The sequence below is a fragment of the Artibeus jamaicensis genome, unplaced genomic scaffold, assembly GCF_021234435.1.
Source record: "Artibeus jamaicensis isolate MK-2021 breed Jamaican fruit bat unplaced genomic scaffold, CSHL_Jam_final contig_889, whole genome shotgun sequence".
NCBI classification, from domain to species: Eukaryota; Metazoa; Chordata; class Mammalia; order Chiroptera; family Phyllostomidae; genus Artibeus; species Artibeus jamaicensis.
The window spans coordinates 501,134-520,488 of record NW_026522005.1 but is presented as its reverse complement, the minus strand read 5'-3'; the positions used below and the strand labels follow the sequence as shown (position 1 = coordinate 520,488).

The 19,355-nt window shown below is 32.8% G+C and overlaps 1 protein-coding gene across 1 annotated transcript in view; it reads left to right on the top strand.

The window, feature by feature from the left end:
• The window catches only part of GABRG1 (gamma-aminobutyric acid type A receptor subunit gamma1), a 54,513-nt gene that overhangs the window by 11,560 nt on the left and 23,598 nt on the right, over nucleotides 1-19,355 (top strand). Inside the window, exons 2-4 of the mRNA XM_037151869.2 lie at nucleotides 1,132-1,283; nucleotides 14,435-14,502; nucleotides 18,983-19,203. Coding sequence (XP_037007764.1) covers nucleotides 1,132-1,283; nucleotides 14,435-14,502; nucleotides 18,983-19,203 — 441 coding nt within the window. The remainder of the gene's footprint in view (nucleotides 1-1,131; nucleotides 1,284-14,434; nucleotides 14,503-18,982; nucleotides 19,204-19,355) is intronic.

The window sequence follows — 19,355 nt, the reverse complement described above, 5'->3', positions numbered from 1 at the left end:
GTATAAAGTTGATTGTTGTCAATTAAGAATAGTCTGTTACTTTTGATGAATTGCAGATGAATTTCTATATTACTGTATTTTTAATCACGATTCAGAAGTAAGCTGAATTTTTATGTTTGGTAAACCCACAGGTGTAGTTGAAAATATTAACTGGAGAGTTAGAGCTTGATTCCCAGTTTTGCTAATAAACAGGGTTGTGCTTGGTTAGTTCCCTACTGTCTTCAGTTTTTTCCTTTGTAGCATAAAGACAGTGGCTTATCTGATCCTTAAATTCTACTCTAGTCCTACAGTTTGAAAGTCATGCCAACAAATACATGTGGAGGGTGAGTCACATCCTTGATTTGATGATAAGACAATCATTGGTGATGCTTTAAAATAAGATGTCTGAGTTCTTGTGCCTTAAAAGAAGAAAGTCATAGATGTGTTCAATAGTTCAATACTTAATTTCTTTTTACTTCAGCTCTGACCCCAAATATATATGGAGGGTGAGGTACACAGTGTTGATTTGATAATAAGACAGTCTTTGGTGATGTTTTGGAATAAGATGCCTGGGTTCTTCCAACTTCAATGGAGAAAGGCATAACACATAAGTATTATGTGTTTAATATTTATTTCCTTTTATTTCAACTCTTTCTTCACTCATCTTTCCTTAAATCTTCTTCTGTTTACATGCATTTTATACATTTGACTATGATAATCAACTCCCTCTGTACTAATTTATATTTTTATTTTAATTTTTGAGTGTGGCGGGTTTATTTTCTGCGGTGGTGGACCACCCGTGGTTGTCCAGATTGCGCGCTGCACAAATCTGGGGCCATTTTCAGTGCGTAATCTCCATCGCCTTTAGCTACCATTGAGGGGGTGACCACTATTCATTTTATTATTTTAATATTATGTGCTATATTTTGGTAACAGATTCTAAACTCTTGAGTGTTGTTATTAGTATGATGGTTCATACAGTGAAGTCACTACTGTTACTAGATATAAAATACTTCCAATGAAAATATTTCAGATGTTCTTCCCCCTCTTACTATTCCCTAACAAAATTATAATAATCTTAAACTATGTTTTTTGAAATACACAATTTGGTTGAAATTTCTATCATCCTTTTTTATTTTTGGAATTATTTAGTGTTGTTGATAAAGCAGATGATGAAGATGATGAGGATTTAACAGTCAACAAAACTTGGGTTTTGGCACCAAAGATTCATGAAGGAGATGTAACACAAATTCTCAATTCATTGCTTCAAGGCTATGACAATAAACTTCGCCCCGATATAGGAGGTAAGTTTTACTTTTTCTGAGATGCAGGGGACTATGAAAACCATATTTACTGATGTTATTTTAATTACAGATTACATATTCCTTGAGTGGCTGATGGTTTGTCAGACTGCTGGGTTTAACAGGTAGTGACTGGAATGGCGCTAGTTTGAGGGGTTCACAGTCTGATGAACAAATAGGCATATAAACATTTCTGATGTAATTATTTTACAACTGCTACAAAGAAGGATGAGACAGCAAAGTTTTGATGAAACTGTCAGAGAAGTTGAGAGATATTTCATGAGTAAATATTCGAAAAGTAAGTAGGCATTCTAATTTTGAACCAGTGATACACTATTTTAATTAATGTAGAATTATAAACATGGATAGCATATTTAGAGTAGGTAATATCACTTTGTTCTTCTTTGTTAAGATTGTTATCTTTGGTCCTTTGCATTTATATACACATTTTATAATATAATAAACTTCTAAGTCTTTTCCATGAATCTTCGAAACAGAAAATATAAATCAGCAAAGATTTTATTGAGATTGCATTATATATATGGCCAATTATAGGGAAATTGAAATATTTACCTATAGAATTTTTATCATACCAAATTCATGAGCATCATATATTGCTCAAAGTATATATTTATTTTTATTGGTATTTCCTTTGAAGAAGTGTTAAATAGTATTAAATATATTTTATCAGATTGAATTCTACATATCTAGAGCTTTGATTCAAATATCAATGCATTTTAAATTATTTTTAATTTTTTTCTTTTTTTATTGTTGTTCAAGTACAGTTGTCTTCATTTTCCCCCATGACTCCCTCCTGCCCCATGAATCCCTCCCTCCCACCCTGTTCCTACCTGCCTTTGGCTTTGCCCATATGTCCTTTATATATGTTCCTTGATGACCCCTTCCCTTTTTCCTATTATCCCCTTCTCCCCTCGCCTCTGTTTACTGTCAGTTTTTTCATTATTTCAATGTCTCCAGTTCTATTTTGCTTGCTTGTTTGTTTTGTTGATTAGGTTCCATTTACAGGGGAGATTATATGGCATTTGTCTTTTACTGCCTGGCTTATTTCACTTTGCATAATGCTTTCCAGTTCCAACCCTGCTTTCCAAAAAGTAGGAGCTCCTTCTTTCTTTCTGCTGTGTAGTATTCCATTGCATAAACGTACCAGTTTTTTGATCCACTCATTTACCAGTAGGCACTTAGGTTGCTTCCAGCACTTGGCTATGGTAAATTGTGCTGCTGTGAACATGGGGTGCATAGGTTCTTTTGACTTGGTGTTTCAGTATTCTAAGGATATACTCCTAGCAGTGGAATTGCTGGTTTAAAGGCAGTTCCATTTTTGGTTTTCTGAGGAAATTTCATACTGTTTTCCAAGTGGCTGCACCAGTCTGCATTCCCACCAACAGTGTACCAGGGTCCTCTTTTCTCCACAACTTCACCAGCACTTGTTTATTTGGTTATGATGGCCATTCTCACTGGTGTGAAGTGGTATCTCATTGTGGTTTTAATTTGCATCTTTCTGATCAGTAGTGATGCTGAGCATCTTTTCATATGTCTCTGGATCCTCTGTATGTCCTCCTTGGAGGGGTGTCTGTTAAGATCCTTTGCCCATTTCTTAATTTTTTTTTTGTCTTCTTGAAGTAGAGGCCTGTGAGTTCTTTATACATTGTGGAGATCCAACCCTTGTCTGAGGTATAATTAGCAAATATATTTTCCCATACGATTGGTCCCCTTCTCATTTTGATGATGTTTTCTTTAGCCATGCAGAAGCTTTTTATTTTGATGAAGTGCCATTCATTTATTCTATACTTTATGTTCCTTGATCTAGGGGACATATTGATGAAAATATTACTGCTCAGAATATCTCAAATCTCCCTGCGTGTGTTCTCCTCTAGGACTTTGATGGTGTTGTGACTTATATTTAAGTGTTTTATCCATCTTAAGTTTACTTTTGTGTATGGTGGAAATACAGAAACAAAACATTCTACTCTACTTTCTTTCACATGTTCCCATCATATTGTTAGCATATCCTTTCTGTCTAGCACATAAGATATTCCACACTAATTTTAATCTCACAATGCAATTAACCATTTCTCCAAAGTGGCCTGGTTCTTTTTTTGTAAAAAGCTATTTAGAAACTGTGATCTGGGCACTAGGTATATTCATTAATATAGGGTGCCCTGCTTCTTGATTCTCTCAGTGGGCAGAAGTAGAAAATGTATGTGGTACACACACATTCACAGACATCTACATTTCTATATCTATGTATTATAAACTATGAATTTATACTGAGATCTCTGATTCCAATCTAAACACTGCAGGGTTCAGTCTAGCTTTCCCCCTTATTTTTAACTTCTTTTTCCAACAGTGAGATACCTAAAGGGTCAACAAGGAACATGAATAAAGAACCCATGGACAAAGACAACTGGGGGGGATTGAATGTGGGAGATCGGGGGTTGGTAGGGCAGGGGAGAGTAATGGGAGAAAAATGGGACAGCTGTAATTGAATTATAATTTTTAAAAAAGAAAAAAGAAAAGGAGACATCTGACTCTGTAGAATATCTATAGAATATTTTCTTATTTGTTCAATTATAATAAATACATAGTTTTAGAATTTTAACATGTCTATGATAACAATTTAACTTGAATAAAATAATGTATAATTATTTTTGATTTTAGCTTTACAGTGTGCAGTCAAAATATTGATCCTCAAAGTTACTTCGATTGCAAGTTCTTTTCATCCCTGTTTATTTCAGTGTGGTTACATTATTTTCAATACACTCTGGTTTGAATGTTACTGGTTTAGAGTGGAATCAGTCCATGTTTACTTTTAGTACTTGTATTGCTTTATTTTTTTTATATTTAATTCCCTGATCCATGTGTTTATTGTATGGTATGAAGTATAAATCTAATTTCTTAGATTTTATCTTTTTCTAATGGCTTTTTGGTTGACTGAGCATTATTTATTTTAAAAAAATCAATCTTTGCTTCTATTATCTGAGATAAAAACTTAATTATATTTTGTTTATGAATGTTATAAATTTATAAATGCTCATTTTATGTCCTATTATCTTTCTAGTACCTTACTGATTTTTATTGTTAATTTAAGCATTGAATATCAGAGTTTTCAATATATGCTATTATTCTATATGCAAAGAAATGATTTTATTTTTTCTTTGCCAATTCATGTGCAAATCATTGATGTTTCTCATCTAATAGCACTCACTAATATATATGAATAATAATGATGGTAGTGGGTAACTTTGCATTGTTGCAGACCTTAGAAATGACTAGTGTTTTTTATATGTATATTCACATTAAGAAATTATCTTTTGATTTTCTTGACTTTATTTTTTAATCAGGAATTGGTATTGAAATTTATCAAAGTCCTTTTCAGCATTTCTAAAAATAATTATAAGTTTTTCACCCTTAGAAATATTAATATAGTGTATACTATGAACTAAATCAATGTACATATCTGAATAAACCCACTTGGTCATCATATATTATATAGTTAATGAAGTGTTGGATTCTGTTTGCTGACATATTATTTAGTATTTTACATTGGTATTCCTGAGTAATATTCATGTTGCATTTTATTTTTGAGTACTGTCTTCATCATTTTTAGGTATCATTTTTATGTTCGTTTCATGAAAGGGAGTTTCAGTTTATTCTCAAAGGTCCAGCAATTTACTGGGCATTAGCAACACCTGGCTTTTGGAGGCCCTGTGGAATTTCATTGTGAAACCACTCAGGTCTTATCCTTTTTAGGAATAATCATTTTACTTTCTTATAAAGACCAGTTTGTTAATATTTTCTATTCTGGTAGGGCAAATTTGGTAATCTGTATTTCCCTAGGAAAATAAAACCTTTTCATCAAAGTTTTCAAGGTTATCTGCAAAGAAGTCTTCAAAGGAGCCTCTTAGGACTTTTAAAAATGAGTTATTATTTCAATATTTATATCCCTTTTGTTTCTCCTATTTTATTATCCCCTGTTTTAATCAACAAAATTAAGAATAGTGTGTTTTTTGTGTGTTAAATCCCCTCAAAACCTAGGATTCCCAATTACTAGTTGTCCTATTAACTATTTCAAAGTTTGCACTTTATTTTTATAACACTCCTTGTATTTTATTTTGTTTTAATTTTTTGTTCCTTTTCTAGTTTTTGAGCCTGGGATTTAATGATTTTCTTTTACTTTTAATTTTTGGCATGTTACTATTTATGTTTCTTTTCCTTTTCTGTACATTTTGCCTCATAAAAATAGCTGTGTTGTTATTTGGTTAACTACTTTGTGTTGTATCTTCATAATGGCTTGTGACATTAGCATTAAGAAAGAGACTTAATTTGTCACAATTAAAGCTTTTTGACTTAACATTATACTCTACTGAATTCAAGATAGTTACCCAGACTTTCTTGTTGTTTCCATTAGCCTGATAGTTTCTTGTACTTCTCATTAATTTTTGCCTTCATGAATCACTGTTTTAGCTGTTACCCTTGTGTGAAGCATATCATTAGGTCCTGCTTTGTGATCCAAAATGAAATATCTTTTTCTTTTAATAAATAAGTCATTCCCTCCATTGAAATGACTGATAGAAGTTTTTGTTCTCAATTCTGTCACAATATTTAATTACAAGTGCTATATTTCTATATGAGGTGTGGGTTCCTTGAACACTAATTGATAATTTTTATTTCAGTATTTTAGAAGTTTTATGGTTTTTGACTTGTTTACCTTTGTATATTTAACTTTCTTAATAACCTGAGTGTTTTCTTAAAAATATTTTGCTCTTTTGAAGATAAGTTGTTAGTTGTTAGCTCACAGTTACTGTCCATACTAACAGTGGACTTTTTTCTGTATTTTCTCTTCTTTACTAGATTATTTTCAGTTAGAGCATTTTCTGCTCTGCAAGGACAAATAATAGTTGTAAATTGGTTTCATAACCTATCTCAATCGTTATTTTAGTATCTACTATGCCCTCAATATGTGTTAATATGCTTACCATTAGTCCTTGTTTCTGGATATTTTCTTTGTCATTGTACGCTGGTAGGCTTTTTACAATGTTTTCATCTGCTGAGAGCATTTTTTAACTGACTTGCTGCTTGAAAGACAGATTGGCTGGATGTAAAATCCTTGGTCTGGCTTCTTTCACTGTTTTCTTATTAGGCTATTTCAAAGTTGACTACCTTTTTGTGTCTTTTTGAGAAATTTGACACCCGTCCAATTCTTTGGCCCTCATCATTATTTCATCTTCCCCTGCCCCCAGTAAGTCCTTTGGAATTTTCTTCTTGTTTGAATTGAATACTTTAACTAGGCTATGTCTTAGAGCTGTTTATTTGGGGGGACTTTTCTTCCGGGTAACTAACATGCCTTTTAAAAACAAAATTTCAAGTTTTCTTTCATCCTGGAAAAATTTATTTTTATATTTACTTATTTATTTGCATTATAGTGTTGGATATTGTTTCTCTTCCATCGTTTTGCTTTTCTTTTTCATGGGTTTCAATTAAGAAGGCTAAGCATAATTTGCCTGCCTTCTATCTGCCAAACTTTCTCTGTGGATTCTCTCTTCATCTCATTTATATCTCTTGATTTCCCCTCTGCTTATTATTCATTTTTAGGGTATTTATTCTTGGTCATCTTACAATTTTTTCCCCATTTCTTCCCTAATTTCATTCATTTATTCTTTTTTTTTGGTGTGTGTATCTTTGGGAAGGATGCTTTTTTTTTACCCACTGGACCATAAGATGCACCTAGATTTTAGAGGAGGAAAATAGGAAGAAAAATTGAAGCAAAAAAGTGTGGTAAAATATTTAAGAACATAAATACATAGGCTTCTCCCCCTCCACAGCGAGCCAGGTAACCTACATGCGGACTATAAGACACACACCCCATTTCCTCCCAAGTTGGGGGAAACTGTGCATCTTATAGTCCGAAAAACATGGTAGTTTCCAAATTTCTGATTCAATGGTATTTTTCTAATTCCCAAATGGTTGTTTGACTACATTTAAATGTTTGAAGTATTGTCTGACAGTTTTGTTTTCTGCTTCATATTTTTTGAGAGGGTTTTCCACAGTTGGTTGGTATTGTATCTTATTTCTTATTTCTCCAACATTATTGTATGGATATCTTCTTTTCTTTTTTTCTTACTTCTTTTGTGGTCTTATGAGTATTTTGCAAGATTCTTACTTTATTGACATCTCTGTATGTCATTATAGCACATCTCAGATAATTTAAATAAATTTATTTTTGTGGGTGGCTTGCATATATGCGTTGTGTTGAACAAAGAATTGTATGGTTTTTATTTATTGGTTCTCATTTCTTATAGGAGCATAAAATTGCCCTTCTTTTTTTACCTCTTTACCATTCAATTTCTAAAGCCCATTTCTCTCTCTCTCTCTCTCTCTCTCTCTCTCTGTCTCTTACATATTTCTCTGCCCCAAACTGTTTGTGTTAAAGACTGCTCTTTCCCATCATGTATGTTGTGGATTGCAGATGACATTTTAGAATGTTTTCAAACTTACAGCACTTACTGTCTTTGTCCTTTTAGATCTATCTTAGGTAACTAGTCCCCATCTTCTCTCTTCCAGACAGTTTACCTTAGTCAGCTTTGCTCAGCACAAAGTCTTGCAGGACAGAGATGAGGAAGAGTCTGAGAGATTTATTGCTAGGATTTGCTGTTTGTTGTTGATTTTACAATAATTTTGAAATTTTTGCACTCTTTATATTCAAATTATGCTAAGGCTACAGTTTTTGTGCACTTCTGTTTTTCCCTTGTTGTTGTTCTGTAGATTTTTTTAAGAAATATTGAGAAACGAATAAAATAAATGTCTTCTAATCATTGCTTTAGCATTTCACAATTTATGTCTTTGTAATATCCTGGATGCCTGAACTAGATAAATGAATAATTCTTAATTAAGAAATGTTAGGCTTTGTTCTAGATACATTTTTGTCATTGATACTTAGCTTAATTCCATTTTGCTTAGAGAATATACTTGTTTCTAGTTTTTTTTTAAAAATATTGTTCAATTCTTATTGCTCAAAAATCTATATATCTCCTGAGAGAGGTATATTAAAAATATTTAATGCAACCATTGATTTATCTATTTTTTGAAAGTCCAGTTAGTTTTTGCTTAATATATATTGTGACTGTTTTAGGTAGGTACAGATTTAGGATTGCTATAAACTTTCTGTTGGATAGTAGCTTTGTATTTTCCCCATTATTATTATTATCTACAATATTTTTATTTTAAATGAAGTGATTGCTGCAAATATAATTAAGATAATTATTTTACATATTATTTTAAATCTACTGGTTTTACATTTGTTTTCTCTTTTTCTAACTTGTGTAATCTGTTCTATACACATTTTACAACTTTATTATTCTTTTCGCTTTGTATAATAATTATAGTTTTAACTTTGTGTTATTAAGTATATAACTATTTCTTATTTTTAGTAGCTACAGTATGCATTTTTACTTGTTTAGGTTTAATGATAAATCAGTAACTTTATCACAGTTCAAGGACATCACATGCCACATACTACATAAAATCTAATCTTTTTTTGCTATTATATTATGTATTTTTATTCTAGATTTTAAAATGTGGAAAGACAATATTATTATATTTTAAAGTTTAAAAACAGTTAGCTCTTACCAAGAAATCACCTTATCTAGTATTATTTTCTTTAATACTGCTTTTTTAAAATTTAGAAACATATTCTTAACAGTATTTCTTTTGGTTCAGGTTGCATAGCAACAAATTATTTTAGTTTTTACATGAAAATGCTTTTGAATTGCATTCATTTTTGAATCATATGTTTAATGTATATGAAAACTCAGCATGGCTGTTATTTTCATTCCGCCAGTTATAAGCATAACTTGATTTTCTTCTTCTTTTTATTATTTTGGTTGAAAATTCACTATTCATAAATGATAATGCTATCTTAAAAGTAAAATACCATTTATCTCTGATTGTTTTTATATTTTCTTTGTCTTTAGTTTTCTTTGATTTTATGTAATGTCCCAATATTTTTGTTTCATTTGTGGTATATCTTTAGGGTGTTCACAAGTTTTCTTCAATCTGTGTATCAGAAACTTTCATTGTCTTTGAAAAACTCTTGGCTGGTATTTACTCAGTCATTTTTCATTGTTAATTTCTCTGTGACTTCAATTACAGATACAGTTGACATTTTCCCTGTGTTCTGTATTTCTCACACACTTTCATTCAATTTCCATTATTTGTCTTTGTGTTTCAATCTGTTCTTTATTACTGACCTGTTTTCTAGTTTAACAATTCTCTCTTGTAATATTTGCACCAGATATTTAAATTGGCTTCAAGTGGTTTATCATTTACCACCTTTATATCTATTTTCTTATATATATTAACAGTAGTTATTTTAGAGTCTTTGTCTGAGGACTACATGAGATCTTTGTGTGACTTTTAAAAACATTTTTATTTTATATCTTGACTTAAGGTGATTTCCCAATGTTTCTTTTAATATCTGTTAACTTTTTTATTGAATCCTAGTAGAGTATATTAAAAATAATGAAGATTTACATGATTTATTTGTCACTAGAGATGATTTATTTTTCTTCTTGTAGTCAGGTTGAAAAAGGAAGATCACCTTCATTTGGCCTAAACTGGTTTATTATTATTACTTTTTTGGTAAAAATTTTCTTTCTTGTAGGGCATAGCCATTCGAAGTCTCTCAACTGATAGTCTAAGGTTTGTACCTTAGGTTTGTACCTATTTCTTTATGTGTACCTTTTCATCCATGTTTCCAAGTGTCTATTTGTCCTTATATATCCTGGCAAGGGAGATGATGAGTGTTACTTGACATTTCCTTTTTAGTAAGACCTGGAAATATGTATAGGGACACACATATGACATTATTGGGTTGAGAACCCCTGCATTCTGTTGAAAAATAAGAAACACATTAGTCATAGTTCTCTCAAAGTCTATGTGTTATAACTATAATATCTGGATCAGTGGGGCTGTTAATTTTCCTTTTTCTGTTTCTTCTGGGGTAATAAGAAAAGACTGTTAAACATATTGTCTAAGATTAGAGTTTATAATTGACTTGATATAATTTGAATATTCAAAAGTGACCACAACTCTATATATTCTGCTAAAGATATATTTGAGTCATTGGAATAGGGCATTCAAGAAAGCACGGTTAAAAACAATTATGGAGAAAATATTTCAAATATTTATTTTAGTTTATATTCTTTTAATTAATGGATTGCCCATCTCTAGAGTTGTAAGCTCTTCTTTTTTGCCTTAGCTATTTGGAAACTGAATGAGGAAACTTCACTGATCTCACTGTGTTCTTCTTTCTGTTTTTTCTTCCTCTTTCTATTCTCTGCATTTTCTTTAAGTTACTTGAAAGAAATGTCTATTCCTTTTACATACTCTCACTGGAAATTTACTACTTATACTCTGGGGAGATACTTTAAACAATGTACTTAGAATCACAGCACCAAAAAAAAAAAACACCTTGCAAAAATAATCCAGTGTCGCTTCTACCCGAATTCCGTGGATTAATCTGCTGAGGTAGTGCACTGTTTTCTCAATCACTGTCCTGCTATCTCAAAGAGATAATTGATTTCTGTGTGTGTTAATGAATTAAACATAGTTTGTGCTCACACTTGAAAAATTGTTTAATGAAGCTGGAGTGATAATTCTCTGAATCAAAATAATGATGTTTCTTTTTAAATATTACTAAAATCCTGCCATTGAACAAAATCTGGACTGAGAAAGCCATAGTACTAAGAAACAGTACTGACTCAATTACCAAGAAGCCTGTACGCGAAGTGATTTCATGCACAGGGATTGTTCATGCTGTGAATCAATAAAAGGGTAATGAGTCATTGTTAAGTAACAATTACAGTTTTTTCCTGCTTCCCTGTTAGTTTGGAAACTAGCTATAGTTTCAAAATGAATCTGAAATATTTTAATTCACCTTCAGTTTTTTTTCCTTGTGTTTTGGGGCTGGAGTTTAAGAAACTGATGAAATATGAGCAGCCCCAAATTTTAAATGGGATACAAAATAACTTTTAAAATATTTATAGTTTGCTCATAGATAGAGAGCAGGGTGACAACTAAGGTGTGTGGAGCAGGTTGGATGTGGAGGAACTGAGCAAAGTGGAAAAAGGACTCATGGACATGGACAGCGGTGAGGGAATTGCAGGGCTGGCGAGGTTAGGGGGTTCTCAGGGGACTAAATGGTAATGAAAAACAATAAAATAAAAAATACAATGTGAGTCTGTAAGTTACTCTTTGAAAAGGGGATGCTGTCACTTCAAATCCTGTTTGCTGTGATTTCCACTGTTTTTAGGTGCATTCAGTACCTCATTGTGTGGGTACCATAGGAGAAACAATAGTAACTACATAAAATATTTTCCTCAATGTATTAGTTCCTGGACCTTTGCACATGTGTTAGGAAATAATAATACTAACACCAATTAACATTAAAAATTAAAATAAAATTATGTTTTATTGAAAAAATACTTATACTTTGCAAATATATGTACATATATTTATTTTAATATATTCTTTCTTTTAAAAAAATTATTTAGTTATTTTTCAAGTACAGTTTTCTGTTTATTTCTCCCATCCCAGCCCACCCCTCCCCCATGCACCCCACCTCCCGCCCATTTCCACCCCCCTTAGTTGTTGTCCCTGTGTCCTTTATACTTGTTCCTCTAAATCCGTCCCATTTTTTCCCCTTAAATTCCCTCCCCTCTCCCCTCTGGTCACTGTCCCCCTGTTCTATATTTCAGTGTATTTGTTTTTATTTTGCTTGCTTGTCTGTTTTGTTGTTTAGCTTCCTGTTAAAGGTGAGATCATATGGTATTGGTCTTTCAACACCTGGCTTATTTCACTCAGCATAATGTATTCTTTCTATTGCAACATTCTACACTGGACTGGTTGATGTGAGTCTTCACTGGTCCCATTGTAGATGATTTAGGCTGATCATGAAACCCCTCTGGGTGGCTCATGCCCTAAATGTGGACATAAGAAAACCAGGATAGGTCACTTACTTCTAAAACTTTGTGCTATAAATGTCAACGGTATGTCCTACCTATAAAAATGTCCTCCGGAATCATTAACTTCTTGGCATAGAAGTGTTTTGTCCTCAGTAGCATGAACTAAAGAACAGATAGTGTTTGTTGATTTATTAAGTGAACTGAAAATATCTAATTAGGTATGACTGGTGTGTTGCACTGACTTGGATGTAAGTGGTCATAAATATACTTAGATCCCTGCCCAGTTATAAGTTGGCCTTCCTACAAACCATTCTGTAATCTAGCTATAATTATCTTAATTATATTATATTTATTGGCTACATCTCATAGTTGGTCAAAATAAATGGCAAGTGGTTAAAGCAATGCAGAAGTTATCAGCCTAAGTTAATTTATAAACCTTATATAAATCACATGACCCACTTTGATTTAAGAAATCTAATTATTGGCTAGAAAAATCAAATCACATTGTTATGTATAGGTCTAAAACCTGAAATTTTCACATCAAAACTATTTCTAGGAAGCATTTATTTTTCTAGCTAAGAAATATATGTCATGTGATAAATCCTTTTTTTGAAAAAAGCAAATTATTTAAATGTTATGTGTGTATTTCTAAGTGTTGTTTTTTCTTCGTTGCAAAGGGTAAGATACAATAATATTATGAAATTATATAGGAATTGCTTTTAAAAATGCTTCGAATTTTCCACAGGAGCCTGCTAGCCAGGGAGCCCTGAGAGAATGGAAGGTACTGAGAGAGACTCAGACAGGCAGCCCCAGCTGGGTGTTAGAGGAGGAGGTGTGTCCTGCCAGGCAGAGCTTGGCATCTGAATTGCAAGAGTGATAAACATCTTGCCAGGAAGGGAAATCAGATAAAGCTTACACAAGAGAACTAAGTAAATATTTCTGAAAACATACTACTTTAGGACTTTTTACCCTACAAATTATTTTTTTCTGATTTATATCATTCGCATTATCTCTATAAAACTCTGTGATACATATAATAGATTTTTGTCTTGGAATGACTTTCTTCTTATCTACTTTGTGACACTTTTAGACACATTTCTCAACAAGTATTTGAATAATCAATAAATAAACCATTTATATCTTATTTGGTGGGGAAGAGAAATAAAAGAAACTATGTAAACATGTTTTTCATACAAGCAACAAATCTTATGAGTATAATTATCATTATAATTATTATTATTATAATTATTAATTATAATTTATCATTATTTTGATTTTCAAATAATTTTTTTTTTTTTTTTTTCTCATTACAGGAACTAAAAATACCTGGCAAAAGTTAAAAGCCTAATTACAAATATGGCATGACTGTAGACATTTGTTAATCATATCATTTGATAAATATTTAAAATGCTGACCTGTGCTAACATTTTGTTAGAATATAAAAATGATGCATGTACCCTTCAAAGACTTACTGGGAAACACTAATGATAGGTACAAAACATACAATTCATAGTGATGCCCATACCTTATATTCCATGAGAATTAGGTAAAAATCCACCTTACTTTGGAGCCACCTATAAACAACCTACAGGAATACTGTTAACGAGGGAGAGACAAGGGGAGTAAAAATAATAGGCTCTAAACTCCATTCAAATTCTAGCATCCTATGACTATTGCAGAGCAAATTATCTGTAATTTTTACTTAACTAAATTATTTAGTTTTCATGCATGATTTAGGTACTTTTAAAACATTTCTTAGCTTGTGTAATGAAATGTTTTCAGTCGGAAGTGTTATTGTGTAATCAATTTATAAATGGAAAATGTGTTCATATTTTGTAACCTTTCATTTCTTCATTTTCTAATGAGGATTCAGGGGTGTCCAAACTTTGGGTGTTTCTGTGTCATACTGGAAGAAGAAGAATTGTCTTGGGCCACACAGTACATACATTGTTACATGTAATCACAAAAAGAATCTCATAATGTTTTAAGTAAATTTATAGTTTTGTGTTGGGCCACATTCATAGCCATCCGGAGCTGTATATGGCCCGTGGGCTACAGATTGGACACCCTAAAAGTAAATATTGTTACTCCTTTAGGTTATCTGGAAACAAAGTTCTGTTGAGTGCAACCCCTGGTCATATCTTTGACCATTATTTGTTTGGCGTTTTGCAGTGAGGCCAACAGTAATCGAAACCGATGTTTATGTGAACAGCATTGGACCAGTTGATCCCATAAATATGGTGAGTAATCAAAATTAAAAGACAAAACTCTGGCATAAATGTTCTGAGTATATACCTCAATAATGAATGTGTCACTTCTGATAGCTAATTCTGAATGAGTTGAGACAAAGTGTCCAGCTACTATATGTCAGGTATTAGGAACTGGAGTTACACATATCTAAGAATGTGTAGCCTTTTACTCCAATGTGCTGTATTTGGTAGGAACTATGCTAGGCAATAAAACCTTATATGATCCATCAAGAGTGGAACCCTGAAGAAATTCAGAAGATAACAAGAAGGACTGAGCTGGTAGTAGACAGAGAATGAAAAGGACTTGCTTGTAAAGGAAGGAGCATGCTCAGAGTCATAGAGGAAAAAACTGCAGCTTGATAACACTGGAACAGAAATGCACAATGAAGAATCAAACTTAGATAGTGTTTAAGGGCCTTATTATGTAAGCCATAATAGGAAGTTTATGTATTATATGAGTTACATCCCCTTGAATAAGTTAAATGCCTGGGAGCTTTTCATCAGGAGCATGTTATAGGCAGACTTATATTTTTAATAGATCATTCTTCAAAGAGTATAGAAGATGGATGTAAGAGGCCAAGCCAGCATTAGGAAGACCAGTTGCATTACTCTGAACATTGTGTCTTGAAGGATTTACCTAATACAATAGCAGTTGAGGTGGAGAAGACAGTAGTATATTTAAGAAATACTAGATGAGTGAATTCTTTAGAATTTAGAGTTTCATTGGTTGTGCATAGACTGACACCAAGGTATAAAAATGAGAAGATTTTGCATGTGGTAGAGTTATTAATTGAAATAGGAAATGCAGCCCTGTGCCCCAAAGACTAATGGAACATTCAGGAAGAGCTGTCCAGCAATAATTTAGAGTTTAAGCCTCTGGTCAAGGAAGAAGTTATGACTGGACATAGATGTAAATGAGGAGCAGAAGAAGGACAGGCAAAAGGAGAACATATCCTAAGTGAAATAGGCCAATCAGGAAGAGACAAACACCATATGATTTCACTCATATGTGGAATTTAAAGAACAAACTGAACTGACAAGGAAAATGGGGACAGATTCATAGATGGAGAGTAGGGTGAAAGCTGGGGCCAGTGAGTTTAGGGGGTGGAGGGACTGAGCATAAAGGAAAAAGGACTCGTGGACGTGGACAACAGTGTGGTGATTGCTGGAGGGAGGGGATATAAGGGAACTAAATTGTAATGGAAAAATAAAATTAAAATTAAACTGTTTATATATTTAAAAACCTCAATAATATATGAAATGATCCACAAGAAAATGCAGATGAAGTAGAATACAGACCTAAGGACCACATGTGAAAATGAGGGCATATAGAATACAGATGTAAGAAAGAGGTGCAGAAAACAGACATACTCAGAAAAGTCAAAGGGTAAGAGAAAAACCAGGAGAAGATGATACTGTGTAATCTGAGAAATTATTGTTCCTTCTTTCATAAAGAAGGAATAATTAATAATTAATTTTCAGTGTACTTGAGAGTCCAGTGAAAAGTGAATTAAATGGGGCCCAGTGGTGTTGGCAGTTAGGTGGTACTGGTTATCTGTGTTGGATGAAATTCAGTGGAATGGTGAAGGCAGGAAAGAATTAACAACTGAGTTTTTTGTCGCTCCTCCATTCTCAAAATTGGTCTTGTATCCAACTGACTTAACTCTACCTAACTAAATCCACCCTAAGTTTAAACTTTGAGAGAGTTCATTCAGATCAAGTTTGGAGTTTAAAGAATGAAAAATAGACAAGAACTTACTGGTAAATCACTTACAATATATTCCATTTACTCAGTTGAAAAATATGGAGCGAACTTCATGAAGAGATAGAATGAGCAGAAAGAGGACAAAGTGAAAAGATTATCTACTCACACAGGAAGCATGAACTAGGTGTATATGTTACTTCAGACAGCAAGTATTCATTTAAACTTGTCTAGCAATGAAACATGCATAAGTTTTGCAAAGTCTTTCTGAATCTATGAATGTTCATTCCTACTGTTACAGCTCTGCAAAGGTTTATTTTATATGTAAACTTGTCTAATCGATGGTACTCTGATATTTGTTAAACACAAATCTATATGTTGCTGTAAAGGCATTTTGTACATATGATTAAAATTTAAATCAGTAGACTTGGGGTAAACCAAATGACCTCTCATGAGGTAGGTGGACATTATCCAATCAGATAATAGCTTTAAGAGAAAAGACTGAATACCTGGAGAGAGGGGGGATTTTTTTCCTCCAGACTGTCTTTTACTCTACTGAAATGTCAACTTTTCCTTGGTTCTTCATCCTGCCCTGCAAACTACACTGTCCCTTTTCTCAACATGCCTGTAACCTTTAGATTTGATTTGTAGCTAACCATTATTTGGCCCACTATGATATTTGGCCATGTGAATAGATAGTTCAGGGAGAGATTAATGTCCAGGTGAAAAGACGAGACCATGATCAACCAGATTTCATGATGAAATTATGCCCCTACAATAATTATTTAGGCAGGTCTGCATCTTATGTGAAGTTTCTTCTATTACTTGAGAAGCAGTAACATTGAATTAGCTAGTTAAATGTGAGACACACAGCACAATTGGAAAGTTGGCAGTGTAATAGGAAAACTACACTACATAAACTTCCTTTATTATGGTTTTATTTAATAGAGTTAGAAATCAAGCCCTGGCTGGTGCAGCTGAGTGGATTGAGTGCCTGCCTAGGAATCAAATCATCACAAGTTCAATTCTCAGTCAGGACACAGGCCTAGGTTATAGGCCAGGTCCCCAGCAAGGGCACACAAGATGCAACTGAACATTGATCTTTCTCTTCCTCTCTTTCTCCCTCCCCTTTCCGCTAAAAATAAACAAAAAAAATCTTAAAAAAGGAGAAATCAAGCTCACTCAGTTCATCTTTGTTCACTAATGATGTTTTCTCATCTGAATTTCAAGGAGACAAAGTAAGTCTCATACTATACATTGGATCTCAAATGTATAAAGCACTATTTCTTATCTTTAAATAAGGTTATTTACCTAGAAGCTTCTGTACTTGTTCTGGGTAAATGAAAGTTTCTTTTATGTTTCTCTTGTTTATTTATTATGCACGTTATTATAACCTCTACATAAGAACATGAAGTACAAGAACACAATTTGATCATTTTCTGGAATGACACTAATTCAAGTGAGAGAACAAAATTTGATTTTTCAATTACGTATAAAATGGAACAAACTTGCATGACCTTCTTATCTCTGTGAGACACTTGTTAAGGATTAGCAATTTAAAAGAGTATGGAATTATTAACATCTGTTAAGGATTTGGGAAGACAGATTATCAAGATGTCTTTCTCTTTTTGATCCTAATTTGAGGGAATAATTTTGAGTAGAAAAATATTTCGCATTTCCCCAAGGGAGAGTTTGACCCTTTGGAAGTCATAACTCCTTCAACAGTGATTAGCACTGAGATAAACAGGCATTTTAAAGAAGAGCCTGTCCGTTGTTGCTAAGTGAGTTTCAGAGATGCTTGCTAAATCCCATACCTAGACACGTTAGTTCTCAAATCCCACTTTTAATGCCCTATTGGTTTGGAGTACTGCAGCTAAGTATTACCTACCAATAGCATGAAATTCCCTCTATCAGCCAATGTTAGATCTTTGCCTAGCCCAAATCCTGGCACATAGTATGCCTTTTCCTTTATTTTAAGCAGTTTCTGTTGTTTTATTACATACCAAAGTACTGGCACAACATACCAAATTCTGGCATATTATGTTAATTAAATACTCTTCCTGAGATCTACCATATCTATGAATGGTCTACTCATCAAAAGAATGAGACTTCTTTCTGTCTGCACTTAGTATTAAAACCAGAAACCATGTTATTAACACAGATTACACTATTAGACTCTGAGTGTTTAATCATTCATCTGCATTGAAGCTGGTGCTTAGATAAAGCATAATTTACCCTAAGGAAAAGGCATTTGGCTTGAGAAGTAGGAGGTTAGGAGAGGCATGGAAGATAACTATTGGGAAGCTGCCCAAGAATAGGGTATGTGCACGTGCATTTGCTTTAAAACATTTGAAAATAGTAATCTAAATAATCATAATAGAAAACTTGGTGAATATTTACAGCTGAATTTTTTATTTGGTAATTTTTTCTGTGATTTAAGCACCATGTGACTATCAAAATAGTAATATAATTGTTAACATTAAGATAATTTGCTTTTGTGCTTAATGACTATGTTATACATATTATAAATTCTTGAGTAAAATTTCCAAAAAATACAAAGTCACACTAGCAGTGGTAATTATTTAAAATCTTGTATTATCTTTACATGACTTACAGAAACAATTTTTTTAAAAGTTTTAGATTTTAAGTGTTGATTTTAAGTGCTATCAACTTACAGGATTTTTAAATAACAGATTCAAGTGTCTAAAGAAAACATTTAAAAGAGTGGCCTTACTATTTTATGTCATTACTCTTCTTTTTATCTTTTAGGAATACACGATTGACATAATTTTTGCCCAAACCTGGTTTGACAGTCGTTTAAAATTCAACAGTACCATGAAAGTGCTTATGCTTAATAGTAATATGGTTGGAAAAATCTGGATTCCTGACACTTTCTTCAGAAACTCAAGAAAATCTGATGCTCATTGGATAACAACTCCCAACCGTCTGCTTCGAATTTGGAACGATGGGCGAGTTCTGTACACTCTACGGTAATGCTCTTGAACATGTGTCAGTGTTCAAGCTTAATTCCCATACTAATGTTTGATCAACTCGTGCATTTCCATTTTTTAAGGTTGCAAGGGAACACGGAGCCACTCTCATACACTAAAATCTTCTATTTTGCAACATTTTAGAAACACTT